This window comes from Barbatula barbatula (assembly GCF_947034865.1).
Source record: "Barbatula barbatula genome assembly, chromosome: 19".
Classification (NCBI taxonomy): domain Eukaryota; kingdom Metazoa; phylum Chordata; class Actinopteri; order Cypriniformes; family Nemacheilidae; genus Barbatula; species Barbatula barbatula.
Genome location: NC_136782.1, coordinates 17295119 through 17318721, shown reverse-complemented (window position 1 = coordinate 17318721; position 23603 = coordinate 17295119). Strand labels below are relative to the sequence as shown.

General features: G+C 37.4%; 1 protein-coding gene across 5 annotated transcripts; it reads right to left on the bottom strand.

Annotated features, from left to right (window-relative positions):
- dclk1b (doublecortin-like kinase 1b) lies at nt 1-22334 on the bottom strand (the record flags this gene model as incomplete). 5 transcript variants are annotated; one of them, XM_079480711.1, is made up of 16 exons in its annotated part: nt 135-192; nt 520-593; nt 1774-1887; nt 2022-2102; nt 2177-2273; nt 3585-3662; nt 3760-3893; nt 4094-4240; nt 5100-5219; nt 5340-5557; nt 5643-5730; nt 7185-7279; nt 11964-12080; nt 12388-12487; nt 21136-21482; nt 21977-22334. In XM_079480711.1, 16 exons carry the CDS (start codon nt 22332-22334, stop codon nt 135-137), a joined length of 2226 nt encoding a protein of 741 aa, XP_079336837.1. The 5 variants fall into 5 exon arrangements, with proteins under 5 accessions (XP_079336835.1, XP_079336836.1, XP_079336838.1 ...); XM_079480713.1 differs by having other exon boundaries at nt 5340-5509; XM_079480709.1 differs by lacking the exon at nt 520-593 and having other exon boundaries at nt 1-192; nt 5340-5509; nt 7185-7315.
- Nucleotides 22335-23603: the final 1269 nt, after the last annotated feature.

Below are 23603 nucleotides of genomic sequence, written 5' to 3'. Positions count from 1 at the left end.
TTAAAAGGGTGAGTGTGGTGTGCGGACCGTCTCGGCTGAACTGGGAGAGATGTCCTCAGACTCCGATGTGAATTCAGCCGGGGAGAGCGCTGCCATGGTCGGAGTTCCGGAGGGAAAGATGCTCAGGGTGGCTTTCACATCCGGGTGGCGTCTTCGTCTGAAAACCTGCCTCTCCTTATCAAGAGGGGTGGTCTGGGGATGAGACAACGCGACATTGAGCAGATGCTCGGAAATGGCGGTAATACGGATCTGATTGCTGTACGGACAGGTGTAAATGGGATTGTACTGTATGTGTGCAAAAATAATTAAAAGCAACCTACAAATGTAATTTACACCAGCAAATGTAATTCAGCAAAGCACCAGCAGAAAGCAAAATCGGTGAGCGTGAAATGGGAAAACATAAGCAAAGCATGACATCACATCATAGCAACAGGTCAGGTGTGGAAAGGGGCGGGGTATGGAGACTACCAGCACGTTGCCATGGAAACACCTCCGGCTTGTGGCACTCTGTGGCCATACCTTATCCAATACATCCCCGGATGCGGGCAGCAGTCCAAAGACTCTGAGCGCTTGATGGTAAACCCTTCCTCCGGCTGAGCAGAAAGAAAGATTTTTACTTTTATTATTAAAAACAGCACAAGCTCTGAGCCATAAAGTGCCGTGGAAAACCAAGTGTTTACAAAGTGTTGCAATGTTTCCCCAATGATTCAACATCTACAAACACTCCGTTTAGAAATCGCAAACATATATTTGTATAACTCCAAGTGGAGCGTACGGAATAAGCACGCAAAGCAATGTGCAAACAAACAAAATCAAATGTACAAACAAAATATGACCAACATGCAATACCATCAAAAGCGCAAAACAAAGCAGATAGTTAAAAAACAAGTCATATGTTTGAATGTTTTGTGTCTGCAGGGGTGTCGTAACGTTATGCAATGCATGTATGACAAATATAATAAAGCGTCCTCGAGCGGCTAACAGAATCCAGTCCCGGACAACAGTGCTGACAGTCATTATATAAGCGCAGTGCGGAAGGACAGAGGGAGAAATGTCAGAGCTGTTACACACAATGATGTCAGACAGGATGGAGGCAGACAAGAGCGATGAAAGAACTGATGGATGAGTCAGCAAAGAGCTTAAGATAAGAGCACAGCCTACAGAACCTCACACAGGACTGTAATATCACTTCAGCAGTTTCATTTCTATAAATGACAAGATTAAGTTTGAAAATCGATTAAAATATGTAACGGTTCAAGTCGATCGAGATGTTATATGAATCGCAATACACGTTATGAACAGCAGGGGCAGCTGTGTTTACTGCTAATTTTAAAACGTGGATATGTTGGTATTTCATAAGTGTAAAAAATATCCAAGAAAAGCAAAGACAAACTTTTTGGTTGTTTATATTAAAGAGACTTGTACTATTCATTCTTTTATTTGATTTGGAATTTGTTTTAAAATTGCAGATTAGTTTTGCTATTTGACATAAAATATATGTAATTTTACAAAGAAATGTGCAGCGTTTGAGAAATGATAAAAAGGCAGTTGTTCATCTCCCATTTTTGTCTCAACTCACTTAGTAAAAATAAATCGTATCGTGAGATCAGTATCGTGAATCGCATCGTGAGCTGAGTGAATCTTTAAATCCCAATTCATATACGGAAGATGAAGAGCGATTTATTTATTTATTTATGCATGGAAGAAACGAATTAAGGTCAGTTGGGACATCATGGACAAAGAAATAAACTGATGAGAGGTAAATGTTCATACTGCAATGATGGAGACTCCAGCGGTGCAGCTGTTGGGTTTGGAGCCGGTGTGGAAATGTTTTTTTATCTTGCCAGCCACAGACAACTGATGTTCATTCTCACACAATCTCTCATCCTGCAGAAGAAGAGAAAAGCATTTCAGTGCTTTCTTCCAAGTCACCAAAATCTTTTCTGGCACCTTGTAAATTTAGTTAAAAACTTTTTTTTATTAAGAATGCATAAACGAAGAATGAAGAGATGAAGTCTTACGTTGACCCAGGGATGGTCCAGCACCTGCAGGGCTGTGTATCTCTGATCAACCTCCACCTGCAGCATGCAGGTAATAAGCTCCTACATTGAGAAAGATGTTTGTTTATGTTTCTCCAAAACACTCACATTTTGAATCTGTATTCTGCTACACTGACCTTTGCCGAGTCAGATACGTTGCCCCAGTACGGAAGAGGGAAATCCAACTGTCCCATTAAAATCTGCTCAAAAAGTGCATCCTGATCTTCTGTGCTCCTAAATGAACAAATTCATAAAAAATAGAATTAACTTTTATTGTGACACTGCAAAAAGAACTGTACGGTCTATTCTGTGTTCTCGGGAGTAGTATCTGACTGCAATATCGCAGGCTGCACTCTCAGGACCGCATATCTAGGACCCTGCGACAAGGGAAGTGACAAGTCTAGTGCATCGAGTGCATTTTCAGAAAGTTTGACAATCAGAGTGCGAGTGTCAAATATGAATACATTTTTATTAGTTCGACATTAAAACATTTAACATTTTATCCCATGATGCATGTCTCTTCATTTTGACACATTTGACATCATAATAAAATCTAATAGCTGATTGATTTTAACCTCTAATTCTTTTCTGTCTTCTTATTGAAAAAAAAATTGTACTAACCTCACTATTCTTAGCTTTGTATACTGTGCTAGGCTTTAATGGGCTAGCTTTGATGCACTTATGCATTTTGTTGCCTATGTCGTTATAATTTCTTCCAAAGTTTCCTCATCTGTAAGTCGCTTTGGTTAAAAGCGTCTGCTAAATGACCAAATGTAAAATGTAAATGTAATAATTGACTGGTAAAATACCACCTGCTGGATTTTGTAATGTACTGTGTAGTCTATTCAAGTACACAGCTCAGTGGAGGGAATAGTACGACAAAAGATTAATAAATAAATTGGTCAAATACTAGGCTACGGCCTAATTTAAGTCTATTTATTTATATTAAATGAACTGAAATTTTAATTTGACCTATTGAAACACATAACAATCCAAGAAGGGAGATCCTTGTATTGTGCATGTTTCTGTCCTTTCATAGCCTACTGTATATCATACTGTATGCAGATTATTTACTGTGTATATTTCAATTTACCATTTTATTTGGAAATTTTAACCTGACTGGGTTATTAGAATTGGGTGTTATTAGAATTGGGTGGAAATACTGTCTTAGTTGCACTTTTTCAGTCCTCAAAAACTAGGTTCCTTGGCTTTATGGTTCTCTCCTAACTCCGATTCGGTAGGTGGCGCTGTAAAAACCATTTAAGTGCGGCGGCCCCAGGAGTGGACAATATTGGTTCTGGGAAGGTCTGAACTGCATTACATTATTTGACCACTAGAGGGAGATAGACATCCAGATGCATCAATGTTCCAAATCTAGTATTACTGCAGTGCACAATTTATTATCCACAGTATTGCGGATAATCTGTTAACCAATAGCAGATAGGGGGACGGTACAGAAAACACTTGAAAACATAATAGTGGAGTTTATACATATCACCTTTAACTCATACCATGTCACTTAGATCACAACAAATCTCTACTTACTCACGGAAAGGTGGAAACCCACAAAGCAGAATGTATGTGATGACCCCAGCCGCCCAGATATCAACCTTTAACCCATACCTGCAACAATAGGACTGTATTAGTTATATTCCAAACCATATCTCCGGCCCTCTTACCATGTGGATAACACAGTATGGTTAAAAGAGATCTGACTCACCCCATCTCTGCGACGATCTCTGGAGCTACGTAGGTCGGGGTCCCACAAATAGTGTAGAGGGGTCCCTCTAAAAATGTTGCCAAGCCAAAATCGCCCAGCTTTAGAGATTTACTTCCATCCTGGTGTTCATAAACCTGAAAATACAACATACATGTCCAGCAAAACCATTGCAAGACGTTTGTGCGGGTAAAATCGTGAAACCAATAAAAGTATGAAACGTTTCTCGTTGCTGGTTTGTTTGGTCTGGTAAGCAGGTGTCAAAAAGAAAGATCAATGGAATGAAATATAATTCTGCATAGTAACTAGATGTTCTCTGTCATACTGTTAAACCCACCAAGAGATTCTCGGGTTTGATGTCGCGGTGAACAATGTTAAGGCTGTGCAGATATTTGATAGCGCTGGACAGATTATACAGCATCCCGCTGGCATCCCGTTCTGTGTACTTGTTGGAGGAAGTGATGGCGTCAAAGAGGTCACCGCCCTGTATACACACACACACACACACATACACATTTTATTATATTAGTATACAGAGATAATAATATTTTCTATTTAGTAATCTACTTCTTAACCTAAAGAATGATTTAGATGATGGTCTTTTTAGATCTGTTCTACAATATATAGTACGTTGTAAAGGTACATGCAACACAAACTCTTATGTGTGTTTTTACATGATATACTGTAGTGTCTCTACGTCTGCTAATGTATAATGCCATATAAAAAACTACTTAGAGAGACAAAAGCTACAAAATGCTGCAGCTTTTGCCTCTCTATCACCATCACTGTTTAAAACAAACATGTTATTTTTAGCCGGGTTGAAATCAAGTTACATCAGACTGTGATTTATGATGTAAATAATTATTATAGGTTTAAAGCTGTGTAAGGAGACACTTTTTATGTACTTGCTCAAAAAAAGCTGATTTTTGTTTATTTGTAACCCCCCAAAAATGGGGATCAATGTGGTGATTTTAGTGGCATCTAGCAGTGAGGTTTGCGAAGTGCAACCAACGGCTCACTCCAACCCTCCCTTTCAAAGCACTACGGTGGCTGACACAGACCTACGGTGTCGTCACGCTTTCGCTTCTTTTGAGATAACGTTTTTACGAAACACACTCTCAAGCACTTTGTCCGTTTGTCCGTGCTTCATTAGGTGAGGTCTTTATACACCTCTGAAGACATAGTGATATATATTATATTGCAATTCTTTCAATAGTCAATAAATTAGCTTTTGCTTACACACTAGTCTAAATCTGCAATCTATAATATAATGTGTATAATATCATCTGTAATGCCAATGAAAATCTTTTCTCTGTTAAGTTAGACAGCTGTTGCAGGTTTACCTTTACCAGCTCCATCACCAGGTAGAGCTCATTGTAAGTGTCCATTTCCTCAATCAGTAAAACAATATTGGGATGCTTCACTCTCCGAAGAATAGACACCTCATTCTGTATCATGTGTTCCTACGAGCCACAGACAAGCGATTTTATTTAATGAATACAGACTGCATTCATTCTATTAGGATACACTGAAGTAAGCACACTTGAATGAGATGTTCATGTCTTCTTGAATTGCAATGTTACCTTCCCCCTGCATTTGCTTTTGTTAATGATCTTCAGAGCATACTCTCGTCCTGTGGATCTCTCCACACACTCCCGGACCAAAGCGAAGTTCCCATCTCCAATCATTCTCCCCACTTTGTACCTCTCAGCTATGGAAGCGGGAACCTGAGGAAAATCCTCCATCAGCTCAGCTAGAGGGACAAAGAGCACGCCATCAAGATTAAACATGATCAATAAAACTAGCTGTCATGAAGTCGCCCAAATATGTCCGAAACACTTTAATTCGTGATGGAAACATGTAATACATAACCCAAAGTTCCTCACCTTCACTGCTCGGCCCATCTCCCTCGTCCATAGAGCTGCACACCTTGGTAGAGGCAAGAGAGAGGGAGGAGCCACTGTGCTGAGAGCCCTGTCAACCAAGAGTGAGTGTCGCCAGTTTACAACCAGTTGTGAATTTAATATAACATTTTTGCTAAATCATTCAAGGCGTAGCATTGTTTTTTGTCTTGTTAATGGAAATTGTGTCCACGCGCATGGTTTTGGCCATATAATATATCTTACACCGTAAAGAAATTCTGTAGAAATGACAGTATTACTGGCAGCAGTTTGCCAGTTACTTACTATAGATTTAAATTTATGTAATTTACTGGCAAGCAGTTTTTTCAAAGATAAATGATCATTAAAAGTCTTTAAAAACAAGAAAAAATAACAGCATCATGCAAAGCATTCTGGGAACCAAAGTTTGGAAAAAAAATGAAAAGGTTTAAATGGATTTCTGGTTCCCAGAGGCTGTTATTTTATCGTTTTTCTGTAAAGATAAAGAATTGTTATTGTTTAATATTCAGTTATCTTGAACAAACGGTTGCCAATATATTAGATAAATCTACAGTAATTTACTGGCAACTAGCTGCAAAACTTTACTGGCACATAGCTGCACAGTAAATCATCTTGACAAGCGGTATAATACCAGAAAATATAAAGATGAGTTTCTATGGAAACAGCTTGAGTGCGCTAAGATGCTTGAGTACTGAAGACGAGCAAGTGAGGTGAAGTTCGCTGATGTTTAATGTACTGACACATGACGAATTTTCCAACTGCTCTGTTATCAAACTCTAAGTGTTATTTATTTAAAGCACCACCAACCAAGAATAACTTCAAAGGGCTGCACTGAATGTTAATAATACCTTGCCAGTGGCTGTTAATTGCAGCCAAAAAAGTAATAAATTCTGCCTCCTTGTCTTCGGGCAGTTGCATTTCAGAGAACAACATCCTTTTCAATATTGGAAATAAATAACATAACCAACTTTTCTTGGCATTTCTTCACAGCGAGATGCGACTAATGTTATTCAACAGCGTGAAATTAAGAAGTTGGACAAAATAGCAAAATAATCAGATGAGAAGAAATGAATGGTGATATTGATAAATGTTATTATTAACGCTCTTCTTTTTAGATCTGGAAAAAAAGACTAAGCTACTTTAATCAAATCTGTTTCAATTCTTATCCTATAAATAATAATTTGCCAAACAGGGAATTATGTTTTTAAAGCGTCTTATTGATGTCTTTTATAGAGATAGTGTCACAAGAGTCGGGATGCGGTCAGGTCAAGCGACTCATCTGTTGTTGCTAGGAAACATTTTGGCTGTAGGTAGAATTATTCCGCAAGGATTTACTATGCAAGAGTAATTGATTCAGTGTTTTGATTTTAAGTTTCTAAAGCACCTGAAATAAAAAGAGTCTTAAAATCAAAGGATTATGGAGGACTTTTATCTGCTGTATATATGTGTAAAATGATCTCAGAGATCAGTAGAGGTCATTACAGCAGATAGATTGATGTGAAAGGTGCTTGGAGTAACAGGTCTTACCCTCCGTCTCCTCAGACTGGCTGGACTGGTGGCTGATGGACTGGGAGATTTTCCTGACCGTGGAGTCGACAGCTGACTGCCTGCTGTTCCATTAGCTGAAATTAAGAAACATTTAGCTCCGTTTATTGGTTCTAACAAAGAAAAACTATATATTTTTTTCTCTAAAATAAAATAAAAAAACACAAATCTTATTATTAGCAAGTTGATTCATTCGTACAATTAAATATAATAGGAGCAAAATGAAACAAAAATTCAAACTTTTAATATTATAAACATGTTTTAATAATGATATTTAATGATATTAATAAATATACAAGATTGTGTTCAATAACTTCAAATGTTGTTAAATGTTTAAACAAATAAGCATATTTCTTGTTTATTAGTACAAATATTTTAATATTCTTAAATTAGACCCGTACTCCTAAAAAACTAAATTGTGAAAATAAGAAAAAAAGATCTTCAAGTGAACAAAAAAAATTACGTTTATTATTCACACCCCCTTGGGAAATATAATTTTCGGTTTGTGATAAATATTGCATATTTCAAATAACAATGTGCCTTAATTTGAGATTTTTAAAAATATATTTATTCTGTAAGTGAGAAACACATTTTTGCAGTTTGTGCATTTTTGGTGTGACAAACAAAACAAAAATATTCAATACAAAACTGACAATTTCACTACAGTCGTCAATATCGGAAATGTCAAACAAAATATTTGCATTGTTCCAATTGCAACTTACAGACTATCAAGCATAACAGCAATGATACATTTACAAAGCATAAACATTCAAAAAATGTTCCTCTACATTTCTCTTGAACCTGAACAACAAACAAAATACAAACAATCTCGCTCACCACCATCTTAAGAAAACCAAACATCTTAACAAAAGTGTAGGACAAACTCTCTGTCCTACCTGTTCTAGAGTACAGCAGACTGCTGGAGCAAACCGCAACACCTCCTGCGCTCATGATCACTGTCAGACAGCGCGAGTATGAATGAGTGGAGGAGAGCAGGACGAGACGGATGTAAATGTGTCTGCTGGCTGCTCATAGGCTGAATCTTCAGCAATGCCTTGCGTCATGAACAGCCACCGAGGGAGGAGTTCAATATTAATATGCTATATCGTAGTTCGTGATGGTGACTGCAAAAAGATCTCCAAATCTGACAGCACAGATTTTTCTGAATGGCGTGAGTGCACATATGACGTGGTTTTGGAAGTGGATCTGTGAAGTACCCTGAGCATTGTGCAAACCCACATAAAACTGTGATTATATACTATGATTCAGGGACTCACAGCATGATTCCTTTCAAATCGTATTTCATTTGTTCGTTGAAGGCAGAACATGAAAACTAACAAACGTTTGTGTGTCACTGTGTTCTGGATGCCATCTGTGGTACGCATGGGGAGAGAGTGAGAATGCATCACCGTGGTATTTTGGGGTTGGAAAACAGATTTGAAAGGCTATCGGATCAGTCGTCATTTATGTGTGTGTGTGTGTGTGTGTGTGCCGAACGACAAACTAAGGTGCGTAAATGTGAGCTGCGTGGAGAAAACAAATGAGTCATTTCATCTCGTGTGAATTTGATTACGGCTACGTTTACATGGACACATCAGATTGAATTTGTTCAGATTGTGCAATCTGTAAATAGTGGTAAAATACCCACTTAAAAGGTGTTTTAGAGCACATGTTGTTTATATTTTCTTAACAAACGGCAGGAATAAAACACAGTTACAGTTTATAAAGGCAGTGTAATGTCTCGTGCCATTAAGCATGAGCACATCCGATGCGGTTTTACCATGGTAGATCTCCTGCTGTACCATGGTAAAACCACGGCAAAACTACAAAGACCCACCAGAGCGTCTGCAAGCAAACAATAAAATGAATAAATGTTTAATAACAGCGATACCCAACTTTAGAAGTGCAGATTCATATCAGCATTAACGGTGAAGGGAGACGGCTCAGTGGACCCTTATTGTGGACTTTAATAATATTCAAAACACAAAACGGCTACGCAAACAAGATTATAAGCACAGATGTATTTCTTTTGTGTCACAGACACCAGCATAATAATATTCAGTTCATAAACTCAAAATAATGTCTACATATCATTATGAAGCACGGTCGTTTTACACAGGGATTTACTATGGTAAAACCAGTAAATCCTTCCAAAGCACATGTCAGTAAACTGGAAATAAAATAAGTGTTGGGTATAACGAATACAAATACAATTTTATGATTAGATATTTAAGTATGTTTGTAAATCTGCAAATGTATCTTGTTCTAAAAAGCAAAAATTACAGATGTAAAAGTTGACATTTTAAATGCGTACAAATATGTTTGGAGATGACAAGCATATAGAAATACAGCTTTGTCAGATTTATGGCTTTTGGTTTCTTTAGCCACAGCTCCTTGTTCCGTGTGCCATATGTCCTTACATCTGTCGGACCCAGGGACGTCGTTGCACATCCGCAAAACTTCCTTTGGTTTCAAATCTGATCAAGTGTTTACATGTCATATAAAGCGGATTACAAACACCATAAGCCACCCCTTGCAATCCGACTGACATATCAATCGGTTTTGGAATTTTTTAATAGATTTTACCTCTAGTATCTGTTCCCAACATACAATGTTTACATCAGGGTCGGAAATTAACAGAGGCTTTGGAAAAAAATGACAACAAGGTGAACCTAACTACAGAACTACAGGAAAAACAGTACCTGCATGATAAAAAACTAACTACGACAGTCGCAATCTAAATAAAATGAGGTAAAAATGAACGCATGTGGATGACCGCGTTTTTAAACAATTTAATTAGTTATATTTTATAATTTATATCATCTACATACTTTTAGAATTGCTTTAAACTCATTACGTTGTGCAATTGTTTTGTTCACATTTGTGACAAACTCTGCGAAGTAAATTATCACTTGTACCTCTAATCCCAAATCCTTGGGTTTATTTATTAATTTCTAATTTAATAAATTACACACACATTTTCTTGGTCTGGGGACCCCTGAAGTAGCCGTGGCCACCCGGCCACCCCATATAAAATTTGGCATCGAAGCACCTAAAAGAGCTACATTTACAAGCTGCAGAAAAGTAAAAGCTGCGTTATTAGTTTTAACATTTACTGTAGGTGCACAGCATAAATTAACATGGTAATTTATTACAGACAAATGGCTGGAACATACTACTAGACTTTTTAAATCTGAAAACTAGACATCATACACATACAAGTTTCAGATAGAAACACACTAACTGATCAAATCTGCAGACTGGCACAGACTTTCTGCAACAAGTCCAGACTGAAAATCTAAGCAAAAGTCTTGTGTTGTATCTTAGCCTTAAAATATTACATTAACTATTAACTATTTGTTTGTATCTTTATTGCATGAAACCTTCAGCCAGAAAGCAGATTTCTATCTACGAATAGTTACCAATTTCTATATCTAACTCTCACCACCTAGACAAATAAATCTGCTCTCTCCTAAAACAACATTAACATTAGCATAAACAATTTGTCCCACATCATTTCCTTGTACCCTGTTGAACATTTCGGGGAACGAGGTTGGAGCTCAGCAGCTTATTACCAAACAGCACGCACAGCGAGTACTCTGTCATTCTGTGCTGACCGGCGGTCAACCGAAATCTGAAGAACAAGCACAATAATTGTTTTGTTTTTGTTGTTGACGAATCTATATACAGCTTACTGAAGTGACATAACCCAATCAGGTAAATGGCCGGTGTTTTCTATGAACATTAACTTCAGGAAATGATGATTCATTACTCCTTTACATCGAGACAATAAAGCCTGGATCAAATGGATGTTCAGGACGAATTTTGATGCAATTTTGTACGGTCAGGAAAAAACACAACCAATCATGTTTGATGTGAAAAACACAAACTAGAGGACAAATGAGTAACCACAGCGTTAACATAGGAAGTCTGGAAACTGCGTGTACAAGATGTCACAACAAAACATAACAATGTTGCTAAAATGCGTTCTGCATACGCTGAACAAATGTGCCAATGCGTCAGATACAGAGACAGGCGTCCAGAAAGCTGGTCATCATTTCTTTACCTTTATTGCTTCTAAGAATTACAAAAGAAGGTATTTTAAGAAATGACTCAGAGGTTTTGTGTACATACAATAGAAGTCAATGCGGTTTAGTGTTGTTTGGTTACCAACATTCTTCAAAATATCTTCTTTTGTGTTCTGTGAAAGAAAATATGTCATACAGGTTTGAAATGACACAAGGGTGAGTAAATGATGGGGGTGTATTTCGGGGGAACTATCCCTTGAAGGGATGAACCTGCAGGTACTGTTCAGCAAGCACATCAATGTTCCAAAAATGGCAACAATGATCTCCCTCATGACCCACAAAATGTAATTATAATCTAAACACTAATGTAGAAGTTCATTTTAGATGTCCACGATACGGATAAAAGAAAATGTCAGTAAATTTAAATTGTCAGCCTAATCTGATGTTCCATTGTGACTTAAAATTTTGAACTTATTCATCCATAAGAATGACACCTACACACCACATTCACATCCAATGCAACTACTGTACTTTGAATCCTGCACTCGCAATGAATCAATTCACAAGTACCCAGATTAGATTGAATGGGTCAGTCTTGAACACATCAGTGTCAGTCTACAACACCCAACAATCTCCGCCAGTCTAAAGATACATCTTAAAACATAATTTCAGTATGCCATTCGAGAACAACTCACAGTATCTCTTTGACTGACACAAATGCATTTATGTTTACCTGAGCAGCTGGAACCGGGGGACTTGCTTCTTCTCGAGGGTCCACCACCGCGAGGAGAGCAGCGACCCTGCATGGAAGATAGGCGGCCGTAAGACTGTGATTTCACCACCCTGCACTCTGAGAAAGAGAAAAAGACGATTTGTCGATTTGTTTGCCCCTTGATTTTTATCATATTATTTTTCGTACATAATGCAGTACAATAAGTATTTTTTAACAAAACTAAAAATAAGAAAATGAACAGAAATAATAGATAACAAAGTAAGGATGGCGATATTCTGCTTTATCTGCCTCAAGGAAAAGGGCATTACTTTAGACATAGACATTTTACTTATATTTCAATGTAAATGTGTATGTATGAATATATATGTATGAATATATATATATATATATATATGTTTAGCATATTGGCATATGGGCATCTTACCACTCTCATCTAACAGGAAGTCATCCTGGTAGCGGAACTTCTCTGGCCCACAGGCAATGAATATATCATCTTCACCAAAAAAGTCCTCAAGGCATGTGACCTAGACGAACATAAACACACTCCATTTAGGGCAAGCAATACCCTACAAATATACAATAAAAATAATTATGTATATTAATAATATAGCCTACACAATCTGTTAAAAAGCAGAAAGAATATCCACTGCAGGAAACATTAGTTTGTACAAAACCCTTTCACCATTTCTGTGCGTAACTAGAACAATTTAGAGGCAATATTAAATCAGTGAGCAATAACTGAAATAACATAATGCAACTTTCGAACATTTAAATGTCTGAAATAATATAAAAAGTGAAATGAAATTTAAAATGAGATGTCAAGAATGCTAACAGAGTTTTGTGTGCTATGAAATCCAAGGGTGTAAACAAAAGAATACATGCCTTGCATAATGCATCAATAGTGCATTTCTTTGTTTATATCCATCAAATAGATTGTCTCGAAGTTGTTTTGATATTTCCATGTAAAGGTCACTACTATGACAGTATTACAATGATTCATACAGCTGTATGAAGGCGAGACGGATCCAAGCATCATTTACACATACCAATGAGAACCTGTTGCTGTAGCAACAATGATGTCATCCTCAAGATCAAAGTAAGATGATTCAACCAGATGGCAAAAAGTGACCTAATACAGTACTCATACACAAGTGCAAAGACTGAACAATCCAATATTCACTGATATCTCAGCAATAACAATTACACCGTGTAGTAACATAGGTATTTCATTTTCAGATTTTTTCTGTCCAGCACAGAAAATGGTCAAGAAATACGTTTCCTTGAAATACTTGATACTTTAAATAATAATTCTGCATGCATCAGAATGTACTCCCCTGTAAAAAGGCTAGATGGTTAATTTTGTGCTTAGGGTTCCCACTCCATTGGATTAAATGTTTCTAAAGTGTCACTGCGATTCACTTTTCAGCTGAGCGAGTCTACCAGGAACCATTCATAGATTGACATATACAGTGAAGAAAATCTTTTTATCTGAGAGACATGAACTGTTGACATTATACAGTGACAACACTGAGGCAACTTGGTCCCATTTTCGCTTGAGTCTTTTCTGACAAATCTGACAAATGATATCAAGTCTGATACAATTTATAAAGCAGCTTGCGCCACCTAGTGATCAGAATGTAAACTTGCAAGCAACATTATTGGTTATGAACCGCTAGGGCTATGCTTTTTCTGGAAAATTCTATGAAGTTCACCAAAATCTGTCATGAAAGTCACCTACTACCGAAGTTAAAAATAGTCTTACGGTCTAAATATTTATCCTGGATGAATACCAGAGAAAACGTTAATTTATTTTTATACATGTATGTGAGGAGACATTTCTCCTGATCGCCACAGGGCAGCAGCAGTTATTCATTTTCCAGCAGCCACAAATCAAAACTACAGCATCATCCTCTAACAGAATACGCTGGAAGAATGAATGGTATACTGAAACCGATCATGTGCTAGCAGGCTGGAATTTTCCTAGTGTCCTGTGTTTGTGTACATCTGTCATATCTGCTCGTTTTACTTACAGAACAAAATCTACAAGATTTGCGGATGAAAGTATAAACATTTTCTTTAGACTGTAAATATCTGCTTTAAAGGCAACATTCAAAACTCAACAGTCACACATTCTCAACGTCCATTTCATGATGTTAAACTCTCACATTCAAACATCAGAGTTATATGCCATCGGATTACAGTGACCGTACAAATAAATGAACAAAATCAGATTTGAATAAGATGAAGATTGGATTTCCTAAAATACAGCTATCATAACATTTTGCTTTGATTGAAAAGTCTCCATTTGCTGGCGAGAACCTCATGTACCAAGCAGGGTCTTCGAAACATTGGCAAGCCGTATGTTTTTAATCCATATTTGCCATCTGAAGATTGGACAAAACCCTGTTACATCTATAAAGCATTTATATAAAAGAGAAAAGATGTCAAGATACCGAGTACTCCGTTTTATAAGATAATTTAAGAAATAGCACAATGATTTTCCAAGGTAAAACATATATATATATACATGATATACTGTATGAGCTGAGGCAGGAAAATGAAGTGACAGCAGTACACTTGTGTAACTGTACACAGATGTTCTTTTTGAAGTAAATTGATTTTCTTGAATGAGATCAGGATGTTATTCATTTGACCGCCGTATGCATCATGAAGCTCTGTCATAAATAAATCAGGCCGGTACAGAGATCTGACCTTCACAGAGGTTTCCTAATAGCAGTGATGAAGATCAGCATGCTAGAAGAGTTAATGAGCACCTCCTGCAGGTTTGTGTCCTGTCTGACAGGAAGCTTTTACTGGAGCTTCCTCCCAAACACACCAGAGCTGCGGTTCCTCTGCAAAGCCATTACTGACACTTATCTGCACATCAGTACTGCAAAAGATGTTAGACAACACCACATAGAACCTCAGAGATTTTAGGACAAGAGTATTTTACTAACCCACGCTGTACCGAAATCACAAAGCTCAATGTGTCATTCAATATCATAACAACTTGTGTGCCGTGTGTCAGTATTACAAATTCTGTCTGCCGTGTAAAACAATACTCTTGTCTCTAAAACCTTTATATTTCATGATGTTATTTGTTTCTTGGATAAATCAAAGAGTTACAAATTTACGTACACCTCAGGTCACCTTGCCTTGTTTTACAACAGCAGCCCTAAACGGACAAACTGCTTTTAATACGTTATCTCCTAAGTCAAAGATGCAAAAACATTACGACATCTTAGTTCTGTGTCAACCACCATAGTGCTTTAAAAGCAAGGGTTCATATAAGGTGCTGTACATAAAGGTGTGTGGCCAGACCTTAACAACATAACTACTAACCACAAAACAACATCATACTTCACACATCATCACAGTATCGCCCAGCAAGCCCTTGGCGATTAGCCACACCAATGCACATTATATTGAGGTCTCCCATCGGCTACACTACATGTGCTGCTACTATGATTCAACCCACCCCTGCTGGGACTTTACACAGAGGGAGCGGTATTCACAGTCCAAGCACAGCTAGAATACATTAGCAGAACAACACATCACCGTTCTAATTTACCACAGAAATTAAAGCAAAATGAAAAGGTTCCTAATATTCCTGCCATAAACAAAACCAGATCTACATATTTACTAGCATAGGTAAAAACAAAGAGTAAAATGCTGGAGACAGGACAGCATTGATTTCCTTTCTGTAACATATAGTAATAGTAGCAGAGCGAGCCGCCACATGTCCCATAATGCCCTACAGAGGATTGATCTGGACAGATCCCTGCTGTGAACATTCAGAGGTCTCTCATCTGGTAAATGCATTCAGTCTGCGCTCACCGATGCCATTGGGGACACGTGGCCGAGTGTAGAGCTGAATCTGTGAGATATGAGATGACTGTGAGTTGACAATTGGAAATATTTGCAAGGGTGGTAGAAGTTAATTGAATTCTTAATGAAATTAATGCATTTTTAAATGAATTAGATTACACAAAAACTGGGATAAATATAGTTTAAGTACTGGCCACATTATCACGTGACAGGTGAATTACAAATTTACATTTAACTGCCTTTCATGAGAAATTTCAGCGAAAAAAACTATTTGCTTTAAACAGAGATTTAGACAAAACAATACCTACACTTCTTTCAATGGGATAATGTGATGTAATGAATATAATACAGACCACTGCATGCAAGACGTAAACAATTATGTCTCAGAAGAACTTTCTGTATTAGTTTTGTATCTTCACATAAATGTTTGTACAAAAATACCACGAACAGAACATTTAGAAGTGAATCGAAATTATTATTATATCTTAATTATATGTGTGAAATAAACAAAAACAGGAATTAAAAGTACAAAAGTACAAAACTAAGCTAAAAAATGTATATGCTGACAAAAAACACAGATACTGTGCAATAACATAATATTGAATGATCATACAGAGCCTACAGATAAGGAAAGTGACATAATCGGACAATTATTGTTTGGATAGATTAGATAAATACATGAAATACAAATATGATGCACAATAATTCAGTTCTTTATAGGGGACATGTCCTGTCTGTGCTTGATAAAAACAAATGTCTATTTGAAATGTAAGAGTCTTCATGTACTGTATCACAATGACGTTACATCAGTAAATGAAAGTGTCCATAGACATGAGTGTCCATAAAGTGTTATGTAAGTCCAGCAGAGGCGCATATTGTGTAATGACTAGCTCCATAAATGCACAGTTCAGCACATTGCATTGACATGTTGCCCCATTACACACACCCATATACATTTATAGTGGAATGGGTTTTTACCGTCAGGACAAGCTGCACATTTACCAGGATTACAGACCTGATCTGCTCCATGTTCGGACAAAGTTTAAACCAAGAGGTCAAGCTTTAGCTGCTTAAGTTTGACAGTTAGCCGCTGCCTCAAGATGTCCGAGAGCAATATACAGTATGAATCACAAATATTTTTTTCATTTGAGATAATTTAGTGGCAGGGCCGGCCCAGCCTCTGTTGGAGCCCTAGGCAAGATTTTAGACTATTTGAGACCTATACAAAATAAAGAAATAAAAAATCTGAAAAATGAACTTATTTAAAAGCTAAATTAGTATTTATTTTTATATAACATGAATTGTGATTAACATAAATAGGAAATAAATAAACAACAATAAAAAATATTTGTTTTAAACATTTGTTAACCTACTCATTGTTTGAAAATAATGTTAAAAAATAAAATAAAATAGTTAGTTAGTTTTCTTAATAATACTCTATTTGAATATTAGAGCTCATAAAATGAATATGTCAAACAATGGGTAGAAGCACCTAATGCTGGCAGTAAAATTTAACTTAAAATAAACTGTAAACTTATTTCTGAAATCTGATCGGTTGATTTAAATATTGTCCCATTTGTTCCCTAAGGACATCAACCACCTGGCAAAAAGAGGAGAGCCAAAATAAGCAAGCCACTCCGAGCGGAACTCGAGTCCCAGTGAAATTAAAAAGGACGATGCATATTGTTTCATGAAATATTGTTGCGTTTATTGTTAATAGTTTATCAATGTGGGTCATTCTCATAAAAATGTATGTGCCCTCATAATCTTCTTCCTGTAATGATGATCCATCTTAAATGACGTATGTTAGACGGCTTGGGCAGAGCATTGGTTAACTCCTCCCCTTCAACCATCAGTCTGCTGCCAGTTCCATTTCAAAATGCAAAGACTGTTTATATACATGCAATCAAACCTCAGAGAAAGACAAAAGCCACACCAACTATTTTTCCCATTAGAAATTCCATTCTCGGAAATGCGTCAAAATATGGAAGTAAAAACGTTCTTCCGGTTGACAGATATTTTAAAACCGTTGATGAGTCCGGCATGGTAAGCAGGGGGTAACAACGAGGCCACAGGCAATCTAAAAATACCTTTTAGATAAACCGGATACAAACTGGTAGGAATTATAAATCTTCCTGATTCAAGATGCAATGTGCTAGATACTTAATTCAACAAAAGGTGCCTTATTTATTAAAGGAATGCAATGACTCATTCAGACAACCACGATACTAAAAGAACTATACACAGCAAATAGCAAAAGATTGCCTGGTAAAGCTGTGACAATAATATGTTGTGAATGGTAAAAAAATGAACGATTAGTGGGGAAAAAGGCAATACTGAAGCCACACCCCTAACCCTGGAGCGAAAGTAAATCGAATGTATGAATGAGATCGTACGAACTCATACAGATTATTCAAAATAACACAGAAACAAAGTGTTGTACATCAAAACAAAGCATGTTCTTATGTGAAATACACTTCAGCATCCAAGATTTAAAGGATACTGAATGTTACCATATATCTCATAAAACAAAAAACAATACTAAGGAATAAAATTATAGAGTTAAAAAAATATTTAATATACACGGTCATAAAATGAAATGTCTTGACTAGGACGTATGGTAAAATGTTAAAACTTATAATAGAATATTGCCAGACCCTGGATTTATGGTTATTAAAATATATATCCATTGATCTTTCATTCATATATGTAGATGTTTGTTTCATTCATCACCGCCCTTCCTTGTACTTCCTCTTCAGTCTTTCGTTATAGTCATGTTACATTACACACACCCAAAAATTCAATAATGCTCTATTATAACATTCTCTCCGTTCCGAAATGACGGTGCAGAAAACCATCCTAAATAGTCAAAGACAGGCACAAGAAAGAGCTACAAACGATGGATTTAGCTTTGACCAGAAAAGCGAAGATAACATCTGGGGTCCAGATCTACCATGAAGAGCATCTGAGGATGACTCCATCATACTGAAGCATTACGGGTTTGTCAGACTTCTCCATCTGAAGCACTCAAACCGAAAGCTTACAGCGGTCTCACTCATCAAAACAGACAGCGCTCGTGATAAATGTTCTTCAAAGGATAATCAACATGAACACTGCAATACCTTTCAAAGCCTGTATCGCTAGCTCTGAAGGATTTTCCGCTTGGAGAAGAGATAAATAAGAAATGGGACGTAATGGCTGAGGCCAAGATTTATGTTAGCTATTGTTTGTGAAAGTTCAAGTTAAAGCAAAATGTTTCTCTTAGATGGACATAATACTAAAGTGTTTTCACTTTCGCTACCTCAGTCGCACATTCCTTAAGAATCATCTGCATGAGAAGCATCGAGACACATTTCGACCAGCTAGTATCCAACTATCATGTTCCAAAACCCAACTTCTACTTTGCTAGATTTATCAGATTGGGAAAATGTATGTGCTTTCTATATTTCCTTCAAAATCATTTCTGTAAAACATTGCTATGTATATAAATACCTTTACTGTTGAAATGCTGAACACATCATTGCATTAATCTGTAAATGTAGTAGCAGCGCAATACATTGATCCAGAAATGGATCATTTTGCTAAACACACCAGAAATTTCTGACGGGTGCAGTAAATGTTTTTATAACACAGCATGAACAGCCATGTGTGATGCCCCATGCAAGTGGTCCGTTTCATTGCTATCCTGAACATCCGTCATCCCAACCCAGGCCTGCAACAAAACCGATACTGCACCCCTCCTGCCGCAGAGGCTGTTCCTAGGCAACCATCCCCAGCAACCACATTGCCATAGAAACCGACAGAGGTTTGAAAAAAATATATCAAGGAGAAGGGAAAGGGCCCATGCACAATTGGTATGTGAGAGAATTGGTGAAGGTAATCGCAATGGATATTACATTTAAATATACATTCATATGAATGTGGTCAATTAAAGATATGAGAATATTAATGATACAATTTATTATTAAATTAATAATAGATAATAATAAAATATACACAAAAAGATATGCATATTTTATTAATAATACAATTAAAAACAAACTCAAGGCTATGGGTTCGATCCCAGGAGATTGCAGATGCCTATGTATAAATGTATAGGATAATACAATGTAAGTTGCTTTGGATAAAAGCGTCTGCCAAATGTGTAAATGTAAATCTCAAAAGCATCGAGTATCAGCCTGACTAATATATCAGTGTATCATTTAAAATTGTTTTATGTGAAAATACAAAATTGTACATTGCAATATTCAAGTAATGGCCCTTTATGCGAGTATGAATTGTAAAAGTGCTGGTGAAGTACTCAGAGTCTCGGTGTTGGGTGTAAACAGAGTGGAGAATAAAGTAAATGGGGTTAATGCATTTAAAGCCCTCTGATGACAGTTTGTCACTTCATCACAGATCCTACAGCGACACAGAAAGGTCACAGCACCCCGTCTGCGCCAAACCATAAGGCTGCCTCTGTCTGATACCCTCCTAAACCATGGTATCCATCATCTCTCTTTCCCTTACTTAAACAACAAATGATTCAAAGACTATTTCTTAGCAAGCAACTGAAGAATGAGGAAATACTAGTAGAACATTAGGGTGGAAATCTGATCTTGTAACCCAAGATCATTGTGCCATAAGTAATTGTCACTTAACCTCATGGTTACTCCAATGGTAATGTACCATGGTAAAAGTTGCGTAAAGTGTTCTCCTCACCAATTCAAATCAGACTGACTACAGGCATGTGCCAGAAAAGTGGGAAATGTTTTACTCAACTAAAAATACATTTCTTGTAGATTATTCACACAAATAAACATACAGTACTGTATGTTTACGTTTATTCTAATGGAGTGTTGAGGGTATTCTGTGAAAAGTATGTGTTTGTTTGACTTTGTTTGTCTGAAAACCCTCTATTGGCCCTTCATTTAAATACAATATTTTCTAGAACTGCCAACTTTTAACAGACAAAGACAGCTCTCGATTTTAAATGTGGTTTCCCCAAATGCCCCTTTAAGGAAACATTAACCCATAATTTAACTTTCTATAATAATATTTTATTATTTTAGAGAATATTTAGAGAATTACACTGGTCTTTTTCATGCAATCAAAACCCATAGGGATTGATTGTTTTGATAAATAATACGTAGAATTATAATTTTTCAGTATTTATTTTGAGTGAACTTTTCCTGAAAAGAGTTTTCTCTTTTCTTTCAATTCGTCCTTCAGTCTATAAGGAGTACAGCCTGACCTTTTGAAGGCCATGATGCTCCTTAAGAGAAACCAGGACACTCAAGAAACATCTATCCAACAATACATAAAACTTTCAAACAATCGTACGTCACATCCAAACTATACTTACCAATTTACCATCCACTGTGTATAACCTCTTGACCGCCCCTGAGTCCAGTTTGATAGCATCAGTGATATCCGTGAGAACCTGCTCGAAGGAGTGGGCCGTCTTTTTGTTGAGAAGAATGCGCACGGCTTTCCGGGGCTTCACCCCACTGCGGATTATGGTCACCAGTTTGGGCCGGATGAAATCTTTGTTATCCTTTGTTTCTGAAGAACCAGCCTTGGCGCTGGCCAGAGAGGTGGGTGCCTGTGCGGATGCACCGGTCCTGATGTTGACCGACCAGTTAGGGTTGACATTTTTAGTGTATTCCAGGTTCTTGTAAGGCTCAATTGATCCACACACATAGCTCTCCCCTGTAAAACACAATAAACAACAGAAATAAAAGGCTCTGTTACCAAGACTATTCCGAGATTACAGTTAAAGCACTTGTACAGCTACACAACCGAATATGTCTTGCACAAGTTGAACTGCAGAAAGACCCCAAATGACAGCATGGCACAGTCTCTTCAAATTCAAGTTACTTATCATGCAATTTAAGCACAAACATACATTAATGACCTAATAGGCTTGTTTAGGTTTGATTTATTGTTCAACACTGAGAGGAAGGAAGTAGTAGAGATGCAAAAGTTGTAAAATATTAATGAGCATTTTAAAATGATCTCAATGTATCTGCTCCAATGAAATTAGCTATCCCAATAAAAAATGTATTACAATTATAAATAATATGAATAAATAATAAATCTTTCACAGGTGTATACATCGATAGGATAGAGATCCCCAACACAAGCACACGTGGACCTCCAGACATCTGCATCAGGACCACATGTCCACAGACATCCATCCTTACCTTCCACCAACTGGTCCATGCCGGTAATCTTGCCCCCATCAATGGTATAAATGGTCCGGACCCCCTGGGGCAGATTGACATTGTCTGACAGGGCGCGGGTGAGGTCTGCCAGCAATGCATCGAATGACCTAAACCTGTCGTTGGAGATAGCGTACACGATTCCTTTGAAGTACCGGTCCCCATTGCGGTAGAACCGAACCTTTTTGGCTTTCTTCTCGGAGCTCAGAGCCTGTAGGGTTCGGGTCCGGTACAAACTGCAGTGGGCGCTGTGCGTGGGGCTGGGGAGCCCGTTCGCCCGTGAACCCGCACGGCTGTATCTCTGCGCTTTGTCCCGTTCGTCGAAATGCTCCAACTCCATTTCAAAACCCGTGGCTGTTGTCGCTTTTTGGAATAAGAGACAAACAAGTCACGTTGAACTATTTGTAGTGCACCTGTCACCATTACTGTGCAATATTCTGCTATATCATTTCAATCTAACTCTTTGGACAAACATTACTGATAGTCAAATTATAAGCGAGATTTACTAAATTAGGCATTTTGTTTTATTTAAATTATAATACAAGCATGGCTTAAACGATAGGCCTATACTGTACATTAATTCCAAGTTAAACACGCCCAATGGAATGGCACAATGACGAAGACTCACATAAGTCGTGATTTCATTCTCGATTTAAAAACGATATTAATGCACAAACTTGCTCCAAAGACGCACAAGAATTCATTCATCTTACTTTTGCGTGTTTAAATATCCGATGTCACTGTCGAATAACGGCTTGTCATCTCTTGCAAAAGGTGCTGGATTTTAAGAGCAGGGGGAGATATTCACGAGCGCTTCTTTGTGAGCTCCGGTCCCTCTCAAGTGATGTTGAATGGGGAGGATGGGCTCAGCCGGCGTCTGTCTGCTCCTTTGCACGTATTTACATCAGATTATCTCTCGTTTCAATGCAAACCGTAGCGTTTGTCGTATGCCATGTAGAAATCGGTAAATGGATGAAGGAAGTCACCAGCCTACCTAGACGCTTTTCAGCTGTATGTAGAGAATGATGCTGCATGCGGCTCCTCCCGGGTAGGGGGGGACTGTGAGGTCTTCCCTCAGTTCAGGACAGTCGCTGTAAATTGTAATCTATCCAAATGATGACATTAAGGATTCGTTTATTGATCATATTTCTCATTCTTTATTCTTTAATAAAAGAGGTGAACTGGGGATGTCCAGCGCTCCTCGCGTCATGCAGTGTCACAACTACTATTGTACTGATATCGTTTCACACGCCTTTAATAAAAGCAGGTGCTCGAATGCATCATTTAGGGCTGAATTTTGACATGAACCGACAAGGAATTGTTTTCTGCAAAGGCTTGTTTTTTTGTTTTTATTAATTAGTATAATGTTCATTCACATTATTGTCTGACTCTGATATATTTCACCACTTAAAGATACACCACAGCCTACTTTCACTACTAATACTACTACTACTACTTATATTAATAAATAAAAAAAACTGGAAAGTTTCACTGCTTGTGTATTTCAGTTCTGCATTTATAATATATGAATGAAATACATTCACATAATGACAACCATTCTTCTGTAACAATTTCACATAGACTCCATTAAACATTCTTTCGTAGGCCT